Source organism: Eubalaena glacialis, chromosome 9 (genome assembly GCF_028564815.1).
Source record: "Eubalaena glacialis isolate mEubGla1 chromosome 9, mEubGla1.1.hap2.+ XY, whole genome shotgun sequence".
Taxonomy (NCBI): domain Eukaryota; kingdom Metazoa; phylum Chordata; class Mammalia; order Artiodactyla; family Balaenidae; genus Eubalaena; species Eubalaena glacialis.
The window spans coordinates 24,956,757-24,981,395 of NC_083724.1; the positions used below are offsets into that span (position 1 = coordinate 24,956,757).

At 45.7% G+C, this 24,639-nt stretch overlaps 1 protein-coding gene across 3 annotated transcripts in view; it reads left to right on the top strand.

The window, feature by feature from the left end:
* The window catches only part of EPB41L4B (erythrocyte membrane protein band 4.1 like 4B), a 139,553-nt gene that overhangs the window by 18,580 nt on the left and 96,334 nt on the right, over positions 1-24,639 (top strand). For all 3 annotated transcript variants that reach the window (XM_061201062.1, XM_061201061.1, XM_061201063.1), the window contains exon 2: positions 20,055-20,159. In XM_061201062.1, coding sequence (XP_061057045.1) covers positions 20,055-20,159 — 105 coding nt within the window. The remainder of the gene's footprint in view (positions 1-20,054; positions 20,160-24,639) is intronic.

Consider the following 24,639-nt stretch of genomic DNA (forward strand, 5'->3'; position numbering starts at 1 on the left):
CTCTTATTGCAGAGCACGGGCTCTGGGCGCGCGGGCTTCAGAAGTTGTGGCTCGCGGGCTCTAGAGCGCAGGCTCAGTAGTTGTGGCTCACGGGCTTAGTTGCTCTGCGGCCTGTGGGATCTTCCCAGACCAGGGCTCGAACCCGTGTCCCCTGCATTGACAGGCGGATTCTTAACCACTGTGCCACCAGGGAAGCCCTGTACTTTTTTAAAAAATTAAAGCACACCTATTTATTTTAGAATTTTTAGGAATTATCGATTAAAACGTACAAAATCAAAATCATGTAATACCTCCAGTAAGACATCACCACTTCATGATATTTTGGTGGTGTCCCTACCACCTTTTTGCTAAGGATGGATAAAGAAGTTTCTTTCAACAAAAATTCGATCATGCTCTGTATGCTTTTTTTTTTTTTTTTTAAATTGTGGTAAAACGTGTTCTTAATCTTTACACTCTACTCCCTCTTATATTTGAAGAAAAGCTTGGGGCAATCTGGACCTTGCCAGGGGAAGGAGAAATCTTATCTTTGCAGCCTAGGGAGCAGCTGCTCCCTAGTATAGGAACGTCTGAAATGGCTGTTGTGTGAGAAGGCCCATTACTAGGAATTTATGGCTCATAACAGAACCAGGGTTGGCCACAGGTTTTGATATCCTGCTGAGAACGTCGGGTCTTCACGTGCGTTCTCAGTCTTCATCTCACTTAATCCTTGCCGTGGTCCTCACTACTCAGCAGTGCAGTGTCATCGTCCCCATCTGGCTGGGAAGGTGGCTGAGCCCAGAAAGGTGTATTTGCTCTTTTGACCCTTGGGAACTCTGCCACCTCATTTTGCTTCTCAGATCGCCTTAATCGCAGGCAGAATGGCTTGGGCACCATCAGAGCCGGACGGCTGAAGCCTTGCGGGGGTTCGTTGGAGGGAGAGGTGGATTACCATCGGGGAGGGCTTCAGGGGAGGTGGCTGCGGGGTTGATTTTGACATTGAGTGATGGAGGATTGGCCGTCCAGGTGGAAGAACAGCGTGACCAGCCTTGCTGAGGAGGGTACAAGGAAGATGTGTCTGGGAAACAGAATGCAGCTCAGGGGATGCTGAAGCGGGGGAGATGGGAAGGGAGGCTAGGACCACTGGACGCTTGGAGTTTGGCTCTGGGGTGGTTGAAGGTAGACAGTCAGACTAAGGCTGTTAGCTGTATTGCGGGTCTGAACTAGGGTGGTGTTGGCCATGGACAGAGGGGCAGATGCAATGGAGTCTGAGGACATGGAATCCAATGGATTTGGTGGCTGGATTTAGGAGTGGGATAGATGGGAAGCCAAGCTGTGATCCCCCCATTTTGTGCATGGCAGGTTGGCGGGGTTGAGAACCTGGGGGTAGAGGGGCAGTGGGAAGGGGCCCTAGTACTGTGCTTGCTGGGTCCTTGGTTTTTTTAAAGTTTGCAAATGTAAGGTTTTTTTTTTTTGCATTTTGTTTCTTTAAGAGGACCGCCAAATGGTATAAACTTTAAGGTGCCATAAAGCCTGGATTCACTCCTGGCTGTATTTTAGTTGAGGCCAGTGTGAGGGCCCAGTGGGTCAGACACCTGGAGAGGAGTGTGGTAAGAGTTTCAGTGCAAGTCACATCCATGGGGCCAGCTGTGAGGCCAAGATGGAGAGGAACAGATGCTGCCAGCCAGAGACTTGTAGAAGCTTGTTCTTGGCCAGGCTCTGGGCTGGGTCAGCCTGCACAGTCCCCGAGCACAGGTGCTAGGGTTCCTGTCACCATTGTATACGTGAGCAAAGGAAGGCAGCCTGAGCTCTTGCCTCTCTGCTCTGTTGCCTCCCAAACCTGGGTGGTTCCTCGATATCTTCAAGGAAGAGTGAATAACAAGAAACACGGGCACTTATTGAGGGCCTCCTATTGGCACAGAACCACACTAGGGGCCAGGTGGATACAAGACTGAGTCAAGGATGCATCTCCTTCCTCAGGTAACTGCTATTTAGTGAGAAGATGTGTCTTTTGCATTGGCAGAGAAAGCTGCAGGTTTTACCTGCTTTTACCCACTTTTACCCAGTTTTCTCGCTTAAGGAGGAAGAGCCAGGGCAAGAGCCAGGGGAAAAAAACCCCAATGGTCCACCCTGCTTCTCAGAGGACACTGCAGGCCAGAGCTCTGGGATGGCTGTGGCTGCACATTTTAGGTGCAGAAACTGTATCTAGAACATGGGACCCAGGGAAGAAAGCAGGGTTTGAGTAATTCATTGAAAACCATGGCTCTGAACCCCAGTGCAGGTTATTTTTATCTCAAACGTTTGTCTCAAAGCATTATAGTTTATCCACAGAAGATGGCATGAGAAGGGTGATGAAGACATGTCTATACTGCATGGCCCAAAGTGAATTTTAAAACTCGTCTTTCTGTATTCACAGGCATTATGCCTAGTGAAGTAAGCCTTACACAAAAGAGTACCCTCTGGATGATTCCATTTCTGTGCGGTTTCAGAACTGGCAAAACTAATCTGGGGAAGAAACAATTCAGAATAGGTGTTGCTTCTGAGGGAGTGGGGACGGCCAGGGATTGGCTGGGAAGGGGCACCCAGGATCTGGGGCGAGAGGAATGTGCTGAATGGTACAGGGGTGTAGGTTACACAAATGTTGCCATCTGTCAGAAGGGAACGGCTCAGATTTGCACATTTAGATGTAAGTAAATGTACCACCATCCCCGCAAAAGAAGTGTGAGAAAATTAATGGAGGACGGGGGAAGGAAGGAGTAGAGGAAAAGATGACATAGAATGTTGATCATTGTTAAGGCTGAGTGACAGGTGTTTACTGTACTATTATGTTTACTTCGCATTTATTGAAATTGACCCTGAAAAAGAGTTTTTAAAGAAAGAGCGCACTAGGTAATCTTTGTTGATTTCTCCTCCTGCCAGGAATTCAGCCTGTTTGGTGTCCTCTGGGGAAAATGCCGTCTCCGTGGGCACTGCGGCTGGTCCCAGTTGCCCCCGGCTGTGGGCTCTGCAGACATGCTTACTTTCTGCCTTGTCGGTGGCTCTGAACTTTGGCTTCCTCCCCCTGGCACCTGCCACCTCCCCTGTCCTTTTGTCCTCTGTCCTTTTGCTTCGGGAACAGACCCCCCCCCTTTTGTGACTTTGACCGTCCCACTCCACCCACACCTGGTACTTCTTATCTCGGGCTCCTCCCCTGGTGAGTCCAGGTCTTTCTCAGCTGTGAGTGAATCCACAAAGGCGCATTCACTTGGGCCTCATTTCCCAGCCACTTAGGGCTGTGAAGTGCCACTTGCGTGCCTTTGTTCGACCATCAAGATCTGTGGAGTGCAGGGACATGGCCCCACGTCCCACCTGGCTGTAAAAGAGTACATGCTCCATTTACATATAGAACTTCAAGACAGATGCAGCCAATCTGTAGCCCCTTAGGGAGGGAGGGAGGGAGGGAAATTGGGAAGAGGCACACAGCGACTTCCAGGAGGCTGGGATCTTTCTGTATTTTGACGTGGGTGGTGGTTGCATAGCTATGGTCACTTCTGATAATTCCTAGAGTTGTACACCTGTGACCTGTGCAGTTTTGTCTGTGTATGTCATGTTCCAATTAGAAAGTAGACTAGAGGTCTGTACAAGGCTTTAAAAAATTCCCACATTTCACATAAAGAAATACGAATTTTGTAGCTTTCTTGAAAAACTGGAAGTCTGATGGCACAGTCTGAATTCCAAGCAGCTGACTAGATCTGTGTGGTGACTGACCCCCATTCACTTGTGTGCACCATCCAGCAGGAACCCCCTGGAATGGGTGGCACCTGCATAACCCCATACAGTTTCCTCCTACTTTTACATTCCCTAGGTCCCTGAGAAGGTATGGGGGTTGGGGTTCAATGCCTGGATTAGAGGCAGTCTTGTAGGAATACCTTTTGACATGGATTTGAAGTCCTGGGGTGCTGAGGTCTCCTCTTGTGTGTGAAGCCATCCCAGGCGAATTAGTTCTGTTTGAACTGGGGGAAGTTGGGGTTATGACCAATCCATAGCAGTTAGAAATGATGAGGAGTTACTACATTTGTACCTAGGTGTTTAGTTCTGTAAATAATTTCCTATTTGTGTCTTCTACTTTAAAGTAACATTCCATAATACTAGTTAATGCTTTTACCTTGCTTGGTGTTCAGCTGTTGCTTTTTTTTAAATAAATTTATTTATTGATTAATTTATTTATTTTTGGCTGCATTGGGTCTTCATTGCTGCGCGCAGGCTTTCTCTAGTTGTGGCGAGCGGGGGCTACTCTTCATTGCAGTGTGCGGGCTTCTCATTGTGGTGGCTTCTCTTGTTGCAGAGCACAGGCTCTAGGCGTACGGGCTTCAGTAGTTGTGGCACATGGGCTCGGTAGTTGTGGCTCGCGGGCTCTAGAGCACAGGCTCAGTAATTGTGGTGCATGGGCTTAGTTGCTCCGCGGCATGTGGGATCTTCCCTTCCCTGACCAGGGCTCAAACCCGTGTCTCCTGCATTGGCAGGTGGATTCTTAACCACTGAGCCACCAGGGAAGTCCTCAGCTGTTGCTTTTGAAAATGCATATATGATTGGAACATTTTCTCTTTAGTTCATGGGTAAGGCAAGGCTCACATTCTGTGTGGTGAACTTGCAGTCGAGATTCTTCTCACTGTAGCTCACACGAACCACAAACCACATACCTCAGGGAAATAATCTTGACAGTGCTATCTCTACAGATCCAAACCTATGGAGAGGCTGTAGGCATCACACCCTCCTTTTCTTCTTCTGAATGTGTCATTCTCTGCCTTCTTCTGGCAGGAGACTTTTTTAAGACTACTGACTCACCAAAGGAAAAAGAGAGAAAAGAATGAAAAAATCAAAGGCCACCTATAAAAAGACAGCTTTGTTTGTATACCCCTCCATCAGGTGCATGGACGGTGGTGCCTCAGTTATAGTTTTATGACCCTAACAGCCAAGCTCACCAGAGACAAGGTTAAAAGTTTTATGTGCTTTTCCACTCGTTAACCTTTTTTGAAAATCTTCTATGCACACAGAGCCAAGTAAATTAAGCCCTGAAATTCTGTGCCTTAGCGGTTGGTGTGATCACTAAAAGTGCTAAAATGCAGGCTAATTTGCTAGCTGTGTTCATTGTTCATCCTTATGGAATCCCAGCCAGGGGTGGGACTTGAGGAATTTGGGATCTAAGACTGGGCTGTGGCTCGAGGAGTATCCAGGCTGCTGGGGACACGTCTCACCATCAGCTCCCGGGGAGTGCCGTGCAGAGTGTCTACGGGCTGCCACCCAGCACAGGCTCTGGATCCCTAGAGGGACATGGTGGGAAGTTCCCAGGGCTTGGTGCAAGGTCCTAGGCACAGCCGTGACCATGCTGGATGGGATCCTCTGCGTATGTTTTCATCCCACCCTCACCGTTGCTTGGTGGGATGGGTGCTGTGGTATGTCCATTTCACAGGCCGGAAACAGGCTTGGGAAGGTTAAGTGGCTTAGTGGGGGTCATGCTGGCTCTGAGTGGTGGAGCCCGATTCAAAACTGGTCCTAACTTGAAGCTGTGTTCCTCCCGGTACGAGTCAGATCAGGATGCTGTAACAAAGGACCATGGTCTAGGTGGCTTCAACAACAGAAATCTGTCTTCTCACAGTTCTGGAGGCTGGAATTCCAAGATTAAGGTGCTGGCAGAGTCAGTGTTCTCTGAGGCCTCTCTCCTTGGCTTGTAGATGGCCGCTCTCTTGCTGCCCCTTCTCCCTCTGTCTTCAGATGGTCTTTTCTGTGTGCATTCTTGTTGTCTGTGTGTGTGACCTAATCTCTCTCTTTATAAGGACACCAGTCATAGGATAGGGTCCGCTCTAATGAACTCATTTTAACTTAATTACCTGTTTAATTACCTCTGTCTCCAATTATAGCCACATTTGGAAGCATTGGGGGGTTAGGTCTTCAAAATATGAATTTTGGGGGGATACAGTTCATCTCATAACACTCCCCGGTCACTCCACCTCTGTGAAGCTCATCTTCTGGGAGTGATATGCTACCTAGGATGAGGCCATCTGCATCCACGGACCTGCCCTATGGGTGAACCCTGGGGCCAAGCCCTGTTAAATTCATCATTTCATTTCATGTAATCCTCAAACAGCCCTACCAGGTACGATGTTTCCTGACACCAATCTTGGCCTAAGCTGGGTACCAGAGCTGGGACTCAGATCCCTGCCACGCTGACCCCAGAGTCCCTGCCTTCAGCCACTGCATCACGGGGTGTGTTGTGACACCCAGAAGTTTCAGAGCTGTGAAGGGCTCCACAGAGAAAAGGGGAATGGTCATTATAGAACCTAGTAATTTAGGGAAGTATGTGAAGTAGCACTGACATGCCTTACTTTGCAAATTTAGTCGTGTTCCTAAGTTGCAGGATGGGTGGGGGCAGTCGTCCACCCGAAATTAGTTCTTTCTGTTCATGTTTCTTGGCTGGGTTTCCTGGGAATTCGTTGCATATTTATTTATATGGAGTTATTTCCTTTCAGAATTACACGGAGGGGGAATCTGCAATCTGGCAACAAAAAGTAATTTGGCAATTTATTTTCAGGGCTGCCCTTCTTCCAGCAGCTTGTTTCAAACTCAGCCTCTGGCACAAAGGCATCCATCATTTTAATTGCATGTTACTGTTTAGCCAGACACAAATTTGTTTCATTTTCTTTTTCCTTTCTCCTGTGGTTTTTTTTCTTTCTTTTCTTTCTTTTTTTTTTTCCTTTTCTGATCCCCCATTTTAAAAAGCCAAAAATATTTGCTCAAACCAAGCACTTTTTATAGTCAAGGAGTTTTTAACACTGAAATTTTTCATATTGCCTATTTGGTTCTTTACCATTTCGTAGCAGAAATGCTAGGCTGGTCTTTTTCTTTCCTATTCAAGTAACATAATGCATTTGTCTCAAGATAGTCCTAAGAAAGAAAATTGTATTGGTCTCAGGGTCAGAAGGCTGGTGTTCTAGTCCTGGCTTTGTATTGGTTGCCTGACCTGCCTCTGGCCTCGTTTTTCCCCATCTCTAAAATGAGGGACTTGAATGAGCTGATTTCTGGACCATCCCTGTGTTCTTATTTGGTAACTCGGACGCCGAGTAGGGTTCTGTTTGGGGCCCTTGTCACCATGGCTGTCTGGAGTTTGGCTGAGGAGCTTGTCCTGTCCCGTATCACACGTTTGTATTCTGCTGGACCGCAGATGGTGGTACTTTAGTTCAAGATTAAGAATCGACCCTGGGGACTTCCCTGGTGGCGCAGTGGTTAAGAATCCACCTGCCGGGGCTTCCCTGGTGGCGCAGTGGTTGAGAATCTGCCTGCTAATGCAGGGGACACGGGTTCGAGCCCTGGTCTGGGAAGATCCCACATGCCGCGGAGCAACTAAGCCCATGCGCCACAACTACTGAGCCTGCGCTCTAGAGCCTGTGCTCCGTAACAAGAGAGGCCGCGATAGTGAGAGGCCCGCGCACCGCGATGAAGAGTGGCCCCCGCTCGCCGCAACTAGAGGAAGCCCTCGCACAGAAACGAAGACCCAACACAGCCAAAAATAAATAAATAAATAAATAAATAAAAATTAAAAAAAAAAAAAAAAAGAATCCACCTGCCAATGCAGGGGACACGGCTTTGAACCCTGGTCCGGGAAGATCCCACATGCTGCAGAGCAACTAGGCCCATGCGCCACAACTACTGAACCCACACGCCACAACTACTGAAGCCCGCGCGCCTAGAGACCATGCTCCACAACAAGAGAAACCACCGCAATGAGAAGCCCACGCACTGCAACGAAGAGTAGACCCCGCTCGCCGCAACTAGAGGAAGCCTGCGCCCAGCAACAAAGACCCAATGCAGCCAAAAATAAATAAATAAATTAGAAAAGAGAAAAAGAATCAACCCTGTATCCCTCAGAAACGTTCTAAGGGATAAAAATCATTGTTTCCTTGAAATTAGGTAGAATGTGAACCTTGGTGTCCAAAGCTTAAAAAATTAGCTTTTACTGCTGCTCATACTTTTCTTCTTGCTGTAAAAGTATGTTATTTGTGTCTGCAAAATTGGCCACGAAGTACAGCAGTGCATCCCCTTTGTAAGCTGCACCAAAGACTGAGGGTGGGGATGAAATGTGACTTAAGGTCCGTAGTAGGTATTGAGTTGAATCTGGACGGACGTCTGTGTATTGTATTTTGTTTTAGTGACATGGCAGAAAATTAGCTGTTACTGGCTTGGAGTCATCTTCTGCATCGCATAGCACCATCACCTTCCCTGTGGACAAAGGTTTCTCTTCCCAGCCACTGGCTTGGATGCTCGAAGGCAAGGCTCAAGCCAGACCGTGCTGACACCCTCCAACCCTCAACTCCTTTGTAGTTTGTGAGGTTTTCATTAAGTTTTATGGAAAATTTCAAATACACAAGTTGAGACAACTTGTATGTCTCATCATACAACAGTGTGATGAAACTGTCATGTACACAACACCCATATATTATTTTTTTCTCTGGAGTATTTTAAAGCAACTCCCAAACAACTTATCATTTAACCTGTTAATACCTAAATGGGTAGCTCTCTCTCTCTATCTATTTATATATATCTATCCACCATCCCGTTATCACACTCAACAAAATGAACAGTGATTCCTTAATGTCATCTGATACCAAGTCCTTGTTCACCTTTCCCTCGTCATCCCAAAAATCTTTTTGTGGTCGGTGGTTGGCTTGTTTGAACCAGGAGCCAACTGCAGACAACACACTGCATTTGGTAAATAATGTCTTTTAAGTGTCTTTGAATCCATAATAGTCCTCTTCCTCCTTTTCAGTGCAATTTATTGAGTTCTTAGTATGCAGTTGGTGAATGTAGAGCAAGGAAGCCTCAGACATTCCAGCCCTTGATTTTAATGTCTTTCTCCTAAGCAGAGTTTGTGGCCTCTGAAGAACAGTTTTTTGGTTTGTCTATCCTTTTTTTTTTAAGAATTAATATATTTATTATTCTAGTTCCTCGTCTCCAAGCAGATGATACCTAAGTTAGCATCACAGTGTGGGATTCCTAAGCAACGTTTTTTAAAGTTATGAAAAACTTTTACATACTAAATCTTTTATAAAGTGTGCACACATGCCACGCACATGTGTTATATCTGTGTACCTATATGGTTTTCATTCTGGTTATCTATTGAATAACAAATTCCCCCAATGCTTAGTGGCTTCAAACAACAATCATTTATCATAGTTCATGGGTTCTGTTGATCAAGAACCCATTGAGGGGGCAAGATGGGAATAAAGACACAGACCTACTAGAGAATGGACTTGAGGATACGGGGAGGGGGAAGGGTAAGCTGGGACAAAGTGAGAGAGTGGCATGGACTTATATACACTACCAAACATAAAATAGATAGCTAGTGGGAAGCAGCTGCATAGCACAGGGAGATCAGCTCGGTGCTTTGTGATCACCTAGAGGGGTGGGATAGGGAGGGTGCGAGGGAGGGAGATGCAAGAGGGAAGAGATATGGGGACATATGTATATGTATAACGGATACACTTTGTTATAAAGCAGAAACTAACACACCATTGTAAAGCAATTATACTCCAACAAAGATGTTTAAAAAAAAAAAGAACCCATTGAGGTGGGGCTCAGCTGGGATTTTCTTCTGCTCCTCATGGCATCGATCAGGATCACCCAGGAGTACTTAGTTGCAAGATTGGCTGGTGTGGAGGGTCCATGATGGCTGCACTCACATGTCTGGCACCTTGGCAGGGATGGCTGGAGGCTGGGCTCAGCTGGGACAGTTGAGAGGAACATCTGCTCATGGCCTCTTCAGCATGGTAGTCTTAGGGTAGCTGGATTTTTCACATGGTGGCTGGCTCTTGCCACAGAGCAAGCATCCCAAGAGAACTGTCACTCACCTTGGAAATCACAAAATATCACTAATGCCATATTCTGTTTGGTTGAAGCAGCGCCAGCCTCTTCCATATGCAAGGGAAAAAGAAAAAGACCTTGCAGCCATCTTTTTAGTGGCCACAGTTTAAAAGATTAACACAAAAATTAACACTGTAGGTACTTGCCACCGGGGACCTTTTAAGTCCCCATGTACTTGCTTCTCTTGATGTAAGATGGAGGGCACTGGGATGGAAAGCCCCTGCCTTAGAGGTCATTCAGGGCAGTCTCCTGCCCCCATCCCATTCTCTAGGGCTTCGAGTGGACTCAGTTGGGCAGAGAGCACTGTGACTGTTCATGACTCACCTAGCTTAATAATAAAGGTGAGGAGAGGCTCCCAATCCAGAATTCTAAGAGTCATTTGTCCAGTGGACCTTTGTGTTAGGGAGGTTGTCTGATATTTTTGTCCTGGTCTGTAGGGATCGCATATGAAAATGTGCCTGATACTAGTTACCCCAAAATTAAAGAGTATTCAACATGTGTTGTTTTAGTGTTTCTTATTGAGAGTGGGAGGTATAATATTTGAAGTGTTGGGTGAAACCAGTTTTCAGGGCTGGTTCTCCAGGATCAAGTAGCTTTAGTATCCAGACTTCATTCAGCATCTTGAGGAGTGAAAGGGAACCCCTCCCTTCAACTAACCGCTGAGTCACATGTGTTAGGCATGCTTGGAAGGAGCTATAGGGAGACAGAAACCGAAGTCATTAGGAGGTGTTAGGTATTCCACACGGATTGAAAGAAGGTTCATAGGCTCATGGCCGTTGGGACCATTGAATTCTCACAGCAGAAACAAATGAGAGCTTTGACTCTTTGCTGAGATATAAATACAGTTTGGCCTGAAGATGGTTTATCAGCCTGGAACAGGGGCTGATCAGTAGTTAATCAATAATGCAACACGAAGTCTCAGTGTTTTAGATTGATCTCTCCATCAGTTGAAGCCAGTGTGGTGCTCTGTTCTGGAACCCTTAAGCCTACAACCTACCCACCCAGACCTCATGTTGCACGTGGAGAGCCCTGCGCCCCTGGTTGAAAGCGAACCCTGGTCGTCACTGCCTCCTTTCACTGACTTACATACCAAGACGACTTTCTTCTAAGATTGTTCTCACTTCCTTGTTGATCAAAATCAAGGGCAGTTGTTTCTGTAAATTTTCTTTTTAATTTATTTATTTTATTTTTGGCTGTGTTGGTTCTTTGTTGCTGCACGTGGGCTTTTTCTCTAGTTGCGGCGAGCGGGGGCTACTCTTCATTGTGGTGCGTGGGCTTCTCATTGCGGTGGCTTCTCTTGTTGCAGAGCACGGGCTCTAGGCACGCGGGCTTCAGTAGCTGTGGTGCCCGGGCTCAGTAGTTGTGGCTCACGGGCTCTAGAGCACAGGCTCAGTAGTTGCGGCGCATGGGCTAGGTTGCTCCGCAGCATGTGGGATCTTCCCGGACCAGGGCTCGAACCCATGTCCCCTGCATTGGCAGGCAGATTCTTAACCACTGCGCCACCAGGGAAGTCCCCAAGGGCAGTTGTTTTTGCTGCGTCCTCTGAGTTCTAAGAGGTTGTTAGCCAGGCAAATCAGGAAATTAATCACATGTGCCCTGTTTTACCAGAATTGAATTTCCAGGAGCTGCCCAGCCTGTGGATGTCCCCCATGCACCGTGTCTTGACTTCTGTGTTAGTACGTGAGCAAATCAACTACTTTGCGTTCTGCCACAGCTTCCCTGCCCTCCAGACAAAACTGGAATTGCCCCCACCCCAACCCACCATGAGATCTATTTGTGTCGGACCATGTGGCCCTGTATCCCAGCTGTAGCCAAGGCCACATGTGAAGTAGGCTCTCAGCAGCCATGTGTTGAATTAGGCTTAAGAAACATTTCTTGTTTGCTGGACATGGCTCATGTGTTTGGAGCCAAAGAGGTGAATGAGCTGACCAGAGAAGCAGTGGGATGAGGTGGAAGGAACTCTGTCCACCTGTCTAAGAATCCGGAAGGCTGGGTCCTGATTCTAGGTCTGCTACTTGTAAGCAATATGAACTTGGTCACGTAACCTCTCTGAGGCTCAGGCTCCTTCTCTGCAAAATGGGGTCATGGAACCTTTGTAAACATGGAGATCCTCTTCAACTGGGAGATGGAATTTATAAGCTGGAGAGCCTGGCCTTCAGTCCAGCAGATTAGGGATACTTCTGCACGGTCTTTGCATCAGTAGATTCCAGTTTTGAGTCACCAGATCTTGCCGATGGCTGAGATGCTATTTCTCACTCGTGGTGAAGTTTCAAGGTAACTTTATTGGGTAATTTCAGATATTTGTGTTTACGACATCCTGATGTAAACAGTTTATATTTCTTTGTGATGACTTAGTAGTGATGGCAATGGGGACAGAGACCCCTGGGCCGCTTTGTGTGCGTGTGCGTGTAATAGAGAGCTAGTTTCCTGCTAAGGCTCAGAGAAAACTAGCAAGTTACCAAGTTGTGGGGTGGGGTTAGGAACTAGTAACTCACCATGAATTAGCACTTCCTAGAAATAGTTGAAAGATGCCTTGAGGTAGGTGCCTTCTGGGAACCGCTGGCCAGGAAGCCCACCGATGAGAACAGGTAGAGTTCCCAGAACTGTTTAAACAGGGGTGTTTACGAACTTGGAAAGGAAGGAGTTGATCTCCAGGGACCAACAGGGATTTACCAAAAATCCCAAAGCCTCATTAGCCTCAGTGTTTCTTTAAATGGCATTACTAGATCACAGAGTTCCTGTACCTCAGTTTTTGTTCAGCATTTGGCAAAAAGTATATCGTGTTATTCCTGTGGACACGTGAGAGAAATAAGGTTTGGACGAAAGTGATAATAATTCCTTTGTGTGTATAGGACACCGCAGTTTACAGTGCACGCTCATTTGCTTTCTTGCTTTTTTATTAACATAATGACTTAGCAAGGTGGACGGGGCGGAGGAGAGTACCCCATTTTTCAGATGGAGAGGCTGAGTCTCGGGGTGGGGCTTGCCTAGGGTCACCGTCATATTGCTAGAAAAGAAACAGAGCTGGTTTTCCAACCCAACTTTTTTTAAAAATAAATTTATTTATTTTATTTATTTATTTTTGGCTGCATTGGGTCTTTGTTGCTGCGCGCGGGCTTTCTCTATTTGCAGCGAGCGGGGGCTACTCTTCGTTGCGGTGCACGGGCTTCTCGTTGCGGTGGCTTCTCTTGTTGTGGAGCACGGGCTCTAGGCGTGCGGGCTTCAGTAGTTGTGGCACGTGGGCTCAGCAGTTGTGGCTTGCGGGCTTAGTTGCTCCACGGCATGTGGGATCTTCCCAGACCAGGGCTCGAACCCAATTTCCCTGCATTGGCAGGTGGATTCTTAACCACTGTGCCACCAGGGAAGCCCCCAACCCAACATTTTTGCCTCTGAGAGTTCCGGGGCATGGCCCCCCCGTGGTACAACTGTGTGTATTTATAACCAGGCTGTGGCCACCATCAGATGGGTGCCTTAGTACTGTAGAAATAAAGACACTGCCCCTCCCCCACCCCCACCCCGTACCCTCCACCCCTCACCCCTTCCTGATTATCAGATTTCCCATATGTTGTAAAACTAAGATCAGTAAGTGGTATATGGGATAATAACCAGGGGGGTTAACCTTTTAATAATGTTCTTAAAAGGATAAATTGTGGGCCAATTTAAATAAGATGACATTTAATTGGAGCAAATGCAAAAGTCTGCACTTAGGTTTCGAAACCATCGCCACACTTATTTTGGTTATTTTTTAACCCATATATAAAAATCCAGAACTTGATAATATTTCGTAGAAGGCATAGCATTTTCGTCAGCCAAAAGGGCAGGCCACAGTGTGGTATCGTTTTCAAAACACCAGTGTTCTAGACTGCTTTAGAACAGACAGGGAGTCGGGAAGGGGAGATGGTAGTACCAGGGTTCTCCATCCAGGTCCCAGCTGGCTGTAGAGAATTCCCAGTGGAGATGAACCAGGAAGATCAGACTTGTGCAAAGTGGGTTGTTTGAAGACTGTCTTGGGAACTGAGGATTCTCCTAAATCCACATCAGCAGTTACATTTTCGAGCTTTAGAATGTCGAATGATAAAGAAGCAAAGATGAACAGGACAGGGTGCCGCCAACAGGAAGTTTAGTGATGATGATTGTCACTTGAAAGTGGCCATGGGGATTGGCTTGTTGCAGGTGGGGATAGCAATGGGGATGTAGGGGAGGAGGACATCTAGGCAAAGGAATGACACAGGCAACACTGTAGGGGTGGGACCTGCTGTCTGTGGTGAGTGGGCATCGTGGTTGGAGAACATGTTTGCCTGGAGCCCAGGGTACATGTGAGGCCTGTGGGAGGGAGAAGGAGTATTGGGTTGGACGGCATAGATTATGCAGAATCCCTAGCACCAGGCCAAGAAGCCTGCGCTTCATCCTCTGGTGGATGTTTTTGTGCAGAAAAGTAACTGAGATGAGGGCTGTGTTGTATGAGGACCATTCTGGCAAGCACAAGGAAGATGGGCTTTAGGAGGGAGACGCTAGAGGTAGTGGGACCACTCGGGGGGCTGTTGCTGTGGTCCATATATGAAGTGATGTGGCCTGAGCCACAGTGGAGAGGAAAGAGAGAGCCTTCTGAAGATGGGTGCAGAGGGGCGTGCCATCTGATGGATGTGGAACTGGTGGATGGAAGAGAGCCTCGTGTGCCTGCAAGGCTCCTGAAATCCTTTCTCTGCCCAGATGTTATGCTTTCCACCAACTAGGATGTATACGCTTGACTAGCACTTGCACACACAGCTTATTTCCTCCTTTCAAACCTACCTGGGATGCACGGCATCTTATGCTATTGAGACTAATGAGATTTGGATGGATTGGCTTCTATCTTCTTTGTTCTTCCAGGACCACAGTCGACCTATTACATTGCAAGTGGGTCAGGTTACAGTAAGACGTTGCCAGTTGCATCTATCTAAGAGGGTCAGCCTGGTTCATTTATTTGGGGGACAGTTAAGACATCTGCTGTCCAGCAGTCTTCCTTATCGGGACCATGGCTGGGAACCAGTAAATAGGCAAAATCAGAACCTCTGACTGGCTAACAAAGATATCACGATGTCCATACCTTTCCCTGCTGGCTGCCTGCCTGACCCAGTCTTTAGCCAGCAACTCTGTACTCTTATTTTACACATGATTTTAATGCACGTGGTTATTTTTAGCTCCTCTCAGATCAAAAGGAGCTGCTATAGAGAGACATACTGTCTCCAAACCACTGGTTGCTGGTCCCTGTAAAAAATGATGTGCTGAGACGGGAGAAAGAAAAACTAGGCAGCGTGGATGTAAGAACTCGAGGGTAGAGCTCTCTAGATCCTGCTGTGTTTGGGGACAGCTCTCTAGATCCTGCTGTGTTTGGGGACAGCTCTTCATACGTGTCTTGTAGTTGGTAGATTTCAGGATGGTGATGGGGACTTTGTAAGGTTTTACATTGAGTATATTCTGTTTGGGAAGGCAGGGAGGTAAGTGGTATTGCTACTTACGGGCTCGGGTCTTAAGCTGTTTAGGATGACGTTGCTCCGCAAGAAGGACTTGTTCTTCTGTAGCTTCCTGTAGCTGCTCCCTTCCAGACTTTGTGACCCCAGCATACCCCAACGCCTAGAAGGGTGGCTGGCATTTGATGAGCAGTTGGTAAATATTTGTTGAATGAATGAATGAATGAATGGATTCATCACAGAAGGGGAGACCCAGTTAATGATGAGGCAACAAGGAGCAGCTTCCATTCTTGTCACATTAACAGATTTCCTGGTGTAATCACTAGACAGCACTTCACATAATAGCCACAAAATTGTGTTTAGGTAAATGGCCTTGGAAGTACAGCACAGTTCCCTAGATGCTTGTTCATGGAAAACTTAATTTGAAAAGATTTTAGTGAGTGTATTCTCATTTTTCGCCCTGCCACTTGTGAAATATCAGTCTGTTTTTCGTGCTTCGGCATGGCCCATCCAGAAGGTTTGTTTCGTGGCCCCATCCATCCTCCATCCACATATCCCCATCCATCCATCCATCCATCCAGCAAACAGACATTTGTGGAGTGCCTGCTGGGTGCCAGCCAGGCATGTGTTTTGGGGATGGAGGGAAGAGAGAGTGGTATCCAGGTGAACACAGCTGGTCTCTGCCCTTGGGAGAGCTCAGTCTGAAGCAGGAATAAGACAGGAACATGAGCAGCTATGGTGCAGTGTGATAAGTGTGTATGTAATGAAGGCATGGGCCTGCTTGTGGGAACCCAGAAGAGGGGCACTTACTTCCCTGGAGCGGGCGGGGAGAGTAGAGTTGGGGAAGCTGCCAAAGGAGGGAATGTTTGGGCCAGTAAGCCCGAGATGACAGCTTGTGGGCTTCTAGGGGCTGCCCTGAGTAAGATGTCCTGGCTGGCAGTGCAGATGAGTTATCTGGAACCTTCTCAGTTTTGAGAATGGACATTCTGTGGGCTGGGAGGAGTGAAAGATGGTTGATTCAAGGGCTGTGGTCTTGACCCTCCTGTCTTCAACCTGCCCTTAACTCCCTGGGACCTCTGTTTCGAGGACCCTTCTATTCATTCCAGCCCTCATAATTTCACCAGATTCTTTTTAGAGCAGGAAAGGGCCATTGGGAATTCTCTTTTCCAGCAGAGGAGACCGAAGAGCATACTTGGGGGGGAGGTGAGTGGGGGGAAGTGTTTATAGGTGAGTAAAAATAGTGTTTCCTGTCCGCCAGACCCTGCTGTATGCCACCTCCAAGTCCAGCTGAGTGAGGGTCTGTCAGCAGAGGAGCCAGTCTGGCATTGGCAGAAGAGACTCACTGCCCCTAGAAAGGTTCTTTTCCTAACCGCCACCTTGAACTCATTCTAAATTAAGAGCCACTTTAGAAAGACATCAGAAAAGTAAAATTTGGAATGACCTAGACAGAAACTTGGGCTAACCTCCGTCATTTTACATGTGGGGAACTGTGCTTTTTCAGTTCATTGTCTGAGAGTGTTAAAATTACATACCTGGATGGTAAGCCCTGAACCAAAATAGACCCAGGTGGGGAGCAGGTTGGATTTGGGGTCATTTGAGTTTTGGTGGCCCTGTATATTCAGGGCGCCATGGCCATGTCTGATTTGCAGCTGCAGGGGAAGTCCAGGATGGCCGTATGGATTGGGGGAAATTATGAATTGCTTAAGGTTGGAGTTAATGATGCATCTGGGACTAGAGCACAGGTCTCTTGCTTTCCCCCAGCGCAGTTCTTTCTGCCACATCCTGCTGCTAAAGCTTTACTCTAACTATTTTTTTCCCACTAGGAAACCCACTAATGAAGCATTGGCACTGTGAATAATAGGTGTTGCATGGGGCCAATAGCACTAGATAGTAATTGGAAGAAATACATCCAGAAGATGGATTGTTATGGGCAAGGAGGAAGAGTGCCAGAATTGTGATTTTTTTTTTTGAAATTGTATTTGCTGCCTAACAACTGCCAAAAGACCAGTGTTTAAAAAAAACTTGGGAAGAAAACCATCCATAGTGTCTCCATGCTAACACAGCTGTTTTAGTTTTTGCCAATTTCCTGTTTTTATCAAGTAGTCCATGTACAGTGCATACATATTTTTATGCAGTTGGGATCACAGCTTTCTGTTAACAGAGTTAAGTACTCTGTTTACGTAACGTTTGTCATAAGAACTTCCCATATTTCTGTCTCATCTTCATAATTCTCTTTGGTAATGGCCAAATAGTATTCTGGAGTGCTGGTGGGCCCCAGTGCTGTGTTCTGTGATTGGAGTTTCAGTTGTTCTTCTTTTTGCCCTCCCCTGATCCTGCCTTATTTCTCCAGTAGATTAATTTATAGAGAACACCACTGCATGTCAAGTCTTCTGCTTCTGTTGAATTGATGCCTTCAGAGGAGTATTTCCAAGAAGGAGACTGTAATTCATTGATGTAGTTTTGATTTTTTTTTGTTATTGTTGTTTATTTGTATAACGCAAGTACAGATGTACAAGTAAAACAAAGGTACAGTTTAATGAACTACTAGAAGGTAGACAGACACCCTTGTACCACCACCCACGTCAAAAGCTGGAACCCTGCCAGCCAGCCAGAAGTCCACCGTTACCCCCTCCCTGTGCCCCCTCCAAGCCCCAAGAGCAACAACTACTCTGACTTTATTACAGTCACTTCTTTACTATCTTTCCAAGTTTGCTCACCCAAGTGTACATCCCTAGACATTGCAAGTTAAGTTTTCCTTTTTTAAAAAAATGTCTTTTAAATCTCTTTTAATCTGTAGGTGTTCCCTCCATCTCTTCTCTTCCCTGTAGTCTGTTTGTTGAAGAAACTAGGTCATTCGTCCTGAGGAGTTTCTAGAATTTCCCACAGGCTGGATCTCGCCAATTGCAGTCCCATGTAGTTTAGAACATTCCTCTGCATTTCCTACAGTTGGCAGTTGGATCTAGTGGTTGAATCAGTCCCACGGTTGATTTTGTTTTTCCTGTGGAAAGAGAGGTGTGGGGAGCAAGATTATATCTTGGGTGGTGGGACGTTCTTCATGGCGAGGAACGTAATGGTTGTCTGTCTCCTATTGCGATGTTAGTAGCCACTGGCGTCCAATGCTTAGAGCCTGCCATTCATTAGAAGTTGCAAAATTGTGATATTGCAATTCTGTTATTCCTTCTTCATTTATTTGCTGGAATACTACTATAAAGAAAAACTTTGCTTCTCTACTATTTTTAATTGTTTATTTATAGAGATTCACATGCCATACAATTCACCTATCTGAAGCATGCAATTTAGTGGTTTTTAGTATTTTCATAGAGTTGTGCATCTATCACCACAATTAATTTTAGAACACTTCATTAACCTCCAAAAAATCCTACTCATCTTCGCTGTCACCCCACAAACCTGGAAGCCCTAAGCAATTACTAATCTAATTTCTGTCTCTAGACTTACTGTTCTGGACATTTCAAATAATACGTGGTCATTTGTAACCGAGTTCTTTCACTTAGTATTATGTTTTCAATATCCATCGATGTTGTAGCATGTATCAGAACTTTATTCCTTTTTATGGCCAAATAATATTCCATTGTATGGATATACTGCATTTTGTTTATCCATTCATCAGTTGATAGACATTTGGGTTGCTTCCACTTTCTGGCTATTAGGAATAATGCTGCTGTGAACATTTTTGTACCAGTTTCTGTGTGAGCTTAATGTTTTCCTTTTTCTTGGATATTTACTTGGAAGTGTCATTGCTGGGTCAAATGGTAACTCTAGGTTTAACCATTTAAGAAACTGCCAGGCTGTTTCCTAAATCAGCTATACAATTGGACATTCCTGTCAGCAGTATAAGAGGGTTCCAATTTCTCCAACATTGGTTATCTGTCTTTTTTATTATAGCCCTCCTAGTGGGTGTGAAGTGTCTGATTGTGGTTTTGATTTGCATTTCCCTGATGAGTAATGATGTTGAGCATCTTTTCATATGCTTATTGGTTGTTTTTCTATCTTTGGAGAACCATCTATCTATCTATCTCCTTGACCTAATTTTTAATTGAATATTTGTCTTTTTATTATTGAGTTGTAATGATTCTTTGTATGTTCTAGATAGAGGTCCCTTGTCAGAAGTATGATTTGTAAAATTTTCTCCCATTCAGGGTTGTCTTTGTACCTTCTTGATATCATGGTGTTCTTTGAAGCATAAAAGTTTTACATTTTTGATGATGTCCAGTTTGTTTTTTCTTTTGTTGCTTGCACTTTTGGTGTTTTATCTAAGAAACTGTTGCCTAATCCAGGGTCATGAAGATTTGTGTGTATGTTTTATTCTGAGTTTTATAGTTTTAACTCTTACATTTAGGTCTGTGATTCATTTTGAGTTAACTTTTGTATATGTTGTCATCTACTCTTTGGTTACCCAGTGCTACAGCTAAAGGCAGGATCAATGCTTGATTTTTTTTCCCATTTATTTACCATTTATCATAATAAGGCATTGGTTCCCTAATCATCCTATGAAGTTGTAGTTTGGTGGGTTTTTCTTGTCATTATGTATGCTTAGATTTAATCATGAGTTTGTATTATAATAAAAATAATTACATTTTTAAAAATTTATGTACTGTGACACATACATGTATGCAATAGAGAGAGAAAAGTGATTTTGTGGTTTTTTTTTTTTTTAATCTTGTTTCTTATCCAGTTGTCACATCCTAAATTTTCATCTACCCAATTGTCTTCCAGAAACATGCCAAAGGCCAGGATTTGTTTGATCAGATTGTGTACCACTTGGACCTGGTGGAAACAGATTACTTTGGCCTCCAGTTCCTTGACTCTGCCCAGGTTGCGGTATGTATTCCTTTGATTCCTTACAGGATGGATTGGCTTTTCATGCTAATCACAGATCCACGGTTGCTAGAAATTGGTAGAGAAAAATAGGAGTAAAACTGTGATATTGTTGCAGTAAGGAGCATTGGGATTGAGGTGCTGGCGCCCATGTGAGATGATGAATCCGTGGTGCCCCACCCTGGAGATGGCCAGTACCTGGGAAGGGAAGAGGAAGATGTGTTCCCTTTACACATGGGGATGCACTAGGGGAGCCTTTCCAAGCATGGGGATGCAGTGTGGGCACATCTCTAGAGTAGGTAGAGAGAAGAAATATCATTATAGGAATTCTTTTAAGGATGCTGCTTGTATTTAACCAGCAGAAGAGGCTGTGCTACCCTCCTCTCCTGGACTCTTGCCAGGTGTAGCAAGCAGGTGCTGTGAACACAGCTGAATTGCAGCCGGGCTTAGTGGGCTCAGGGGCTGGGCGGTCGGAGCAGGTCTTGGCATTGCTCGAGAACCATCTTGCAGGCTCCAGCAGGTTGCGTTAGGTCAGCAAAAACTTCCCCTGCTTTGCCTGAGACAGAACTGTGTGCAGTGGAGGTGCTCAAGTGCGTGAACTCGACACAGCTCAGAACCACTCTTTCATTTATTTTCATTTCTTTATTTATTTTATAACTGACCTACAGTACTATGTTAGTTCCTGTTACACAACGTAGTACTTCAGTATTTCTGTACATTTCTAAATGATCACCGTGAAAGCCTATTTACGACCTATCACCATACAGAGATATTACCTTGTTACTGACTGTATTCTCCACACTGTACATTTCATACCTGTGACTCATATGTTTTGCAACTACTGGATGTTTGTATGTCTCAATCTCCCTCACCTATTTCTATCTCCCTCCTTCCCCCCTGGCAACCACCTGTTTGTTCTCTGTATCTGTAACTCTGTTTCTGTTTTGTAATGTTTGTTCATTTGTTCTGTTTCTTAGATTCCACATGTAAGTGATATCATACCATGTTTGTCTTTCACTATCTGACTTATTTCACTTAGCATAATACCCTCTAGGTCCCTCCATGTTGTCACAAATGGCAGGATTTCATTATTTTTTTATGCCTGAGTAATATTCCATTGCGTATGTATTATAGATACCACATCTCCTTTATCCATTCATCTTTTGATGGGCACTTGGGTTGCTTCCATATCTTGGCTATTGTAAATAACAGTGCAACGAACATAGGGGTGCATATATCTTTTCTAATTAGTGTTTTTTTCCTTTGGATAAATATCCTGGAGTGGAAGTGCTGGATCATATAGTAGTTCTATTTTTAATTTTTTGAGGAGCCTCCATACTGTTTTCCATAGTGGCTGCATCAATTTACATTCCTACCAACAGTGCATGAGGGTTCCCTTTTCTCCACATCGTCGCCAATACTTGTTATTTGTTGTGTTTTTGATAATAGCTATTCTGACAGGTGTGAGGTGATAGATACCTCATTGTGGTTTAGATTTGCATTTACCTGATGGTTAGTGATGTTGAGCATCTTCTCATGTTTCTGTTGGCCATCTGTATGTCTTCTTTGGGAAAATGTCTATTCAGATCCTCTGCCCATTTTTAAATAGGATTGTTTGGGTTTTTTGATGTTGAGTTGTATGAGGTCTTTGTATATTTTGGATATTAACCCCTTATCAGATTTATCGCTTGCAAAGATTTTCTCCTGGTCAGTAGGTGGCATTTTCATTTTGCTGGTAGTTGTCTTCACTGTGCAAAAGCTTTTTAGTTTGGTGTTGTCCCATTTGTTTATTTTTGCTTTTGTTTCCCTTGCCTGAGGAGACATATCCAAAAAATATTACTAAGACTACTGTCAAAGAGCATACTGCCTATGTTTTCTTCTAGAAGTTTTATGGTTTCAGGTCTTACATTTAAGTCTTTAATCTATTTTGAATTTATTTTTGTGCATAGTGTGAAATAGAAGTCCATTTGATTCTTCTGCATGTAGCTGTCCAGATCTCCCAACACCATTTATTGAAGAGACTGTCTTTGCCACATTGTATATTCTTGCCTCCTTTGTCATTGATTAATTGATCATATAAATGTGGGTTCATTTCTGGGCTCTCTATTCTGTTCCAATGACCTATGTGTCTGTTTTTGTGTCTGTACCATACAGTTTAGATTACTGTAGCTTTGTAGTATAGCTTGAAATCAGGGAATGTGATACCTCCAGCTTTGTTCTTTTAAAAAGCAGGAAAGACTTCAGGGTCTCCCTTCCCAACAAAGTCTAGCTTTGGGTTTCAAAGAGAATTTATTCAGCAATCTAAAAGTATTTATTAAGTGCCTGTTATGCACTGGGTCCTGTTCCAAGCAGTGGATAATGCAGTGGATGTATGTAATACCTATGTAACATGACAGGTGGTAATAAGTGTTAAGAAAAATAAAGCAGAGTGAGGCGTTAGACAAAGTAAAGGGAGGGTGAGGGAACAGACAGAGTAAGGGGTGGCGCTATTTTCGGCAGAGTCTGAAAAGGTGAGTTCCCTGGTAGGAGATGTTTGAGCTGAGACCTGGAGCTCCTCATCTGTGGCTAAGCCTTTCTACCTGAAAGACACTTTTTAGAGACTTCCTGGGGGCTACCCATGACGGTTGTAAGGAGATGCTCAAAGTCGATGCCTGGAAATTGGGTCCTGCCTGAGATGTTTACTGTGATGCTCAGTCTGCGGTGATACGGTGGAGCCAGGACCTAAGTGCGCCCAGGCTACAGTGCCTGCTGGGCAGACACTCCCCTCTGTTCCCACTGGATGCCCCCTCTACACCACTGACTTCCTCTCCACCTTCAGGACCTCCTGTTTGCTGACAGCCCACTCCCCCACCCCCCTGACTGTTGCCACGAACACCCCAGCTGCCTCCTTGAGTTCGTGGTCCTGATTCCTTCCTGTGAGCCGGAGACTCTCACTCTGGCCGCTGTGGCCCTGGGGAGGGCAGACCAGCTTTTCCCTGTCCCCTCCCCCATGCAGTTCTGCTTCCTTTGAGGTTGGACTACCCAGTGCTGTGCCCTCTGACCTCAGCGCTCTCCTTCCCATCCTTCAAGGCCTCTGGTGCCTGTTTTTCTCTTCCCTGGGCAACCTCAGAACTCAAATTGCTGACCCCTCTAAACATTCCAGACATGGTTTCCTCTCACTGAAGCTTCATTTGAGCAAACCTCACACAGATGCACTTCTGGTCCTGTCACCACCCCAATCACTCCAAGATCCAGAATTCTGTCATTTCTCATCCCATGACAATGTCCCGTGATCACGTTCTTCCAGTTCTTCTACATGTGGCCTTGACCCACGACAACTCCTCCTACTCTCTCCTTCCTCCTGGTCTGGCGAAGCTCAGCTGTCTCACCTGTGTCCCCACTTGCCCTTTGATTCTCCTGCTCCCGTGACTGTCCCCTGGTCTCCCTTTGACACGCACGCAGGCCCATATGCTTCCTCTGCTGCTTCTCCCGGGCTGCCAGGCGTTGCTGGAGAGCCACGGGCTGTGCGTTTTGGCACCAGCACAAATCACAGATCACAGGTTCAGCAGAGTCCAAGCCCCCGAGCTGTTCTTGGAGCCTCATTAACCCCCAGTGGACTCTGGGGGTTAATCCCAACTCTGGAATGCCCCAGGGTTCCCCTCTGACTCTGGATCACAGACCCATAGTCCAGTTCCCACAAAGACTGGTCTCATGGTTGGCCTTGCCACCTACTGAGAAGACCGAGTCATTTAGCTGAAACGCCTTTTCTTCCCTGCATCTCAAAGTTTCTTTTTTCTCTCTGTCCACCTTTTTTACTACTTTGTTTTAAGGGAGTTTGCCTGTTTCTCCAGCATTTACTCACTACACCTGCATCAGAGTTCCATTTCCGGTTGCTTCCTGGGTGCTGAGTTTAGAGTTCTCCTTGCTGTCCCCAGCATCTGACACTTGCCAGCCCTCCTCATCCCGGAAACTCTTCTCTATTCTGCCTTCTCCTGTTGTCCTAACATGTGTGGTATTTTTGGCTTCAGATTGTCTGTGGCTCTGGACTGAGTCAGACCTGGACCTTACTCCTGGTTCTGCCCCAACTCATTTGATGGGCTTTAGATAAGCCACCTTTTCTCCCTTGGGCTCAGTTTCCTCATCTGTAAAATGGGGTTCTTTTATTTATTTACTTATTTACTTATTTTTGGCTGTGTTGGGTCTTCATTGCTGCGCGGGCTTTCTCTAGTTGCGGCGAGCGGGGGCTACTCTTCATTGCGGTGTGCAAGCTTCTCATTGCGGTGGCTTCTCTTGCAGAGCATGGGCTCTAGGCCTGCGGGCTTCAGTAGTTGTGGCTCGCAGGCTCTAGAGCGCAGGCTTAGTAGTTGTGGCGCACAGGCTTAGTTGCTCCGCGGCACGTGGGATCTTCCCGGACCAGGGATTGAACCTGTGTCCCCTGGATTGACAGGTGGATTCTTAACCACTGCACCACCAGGGAAGCCCCTCTTTTTTTTCTTTTGACCAC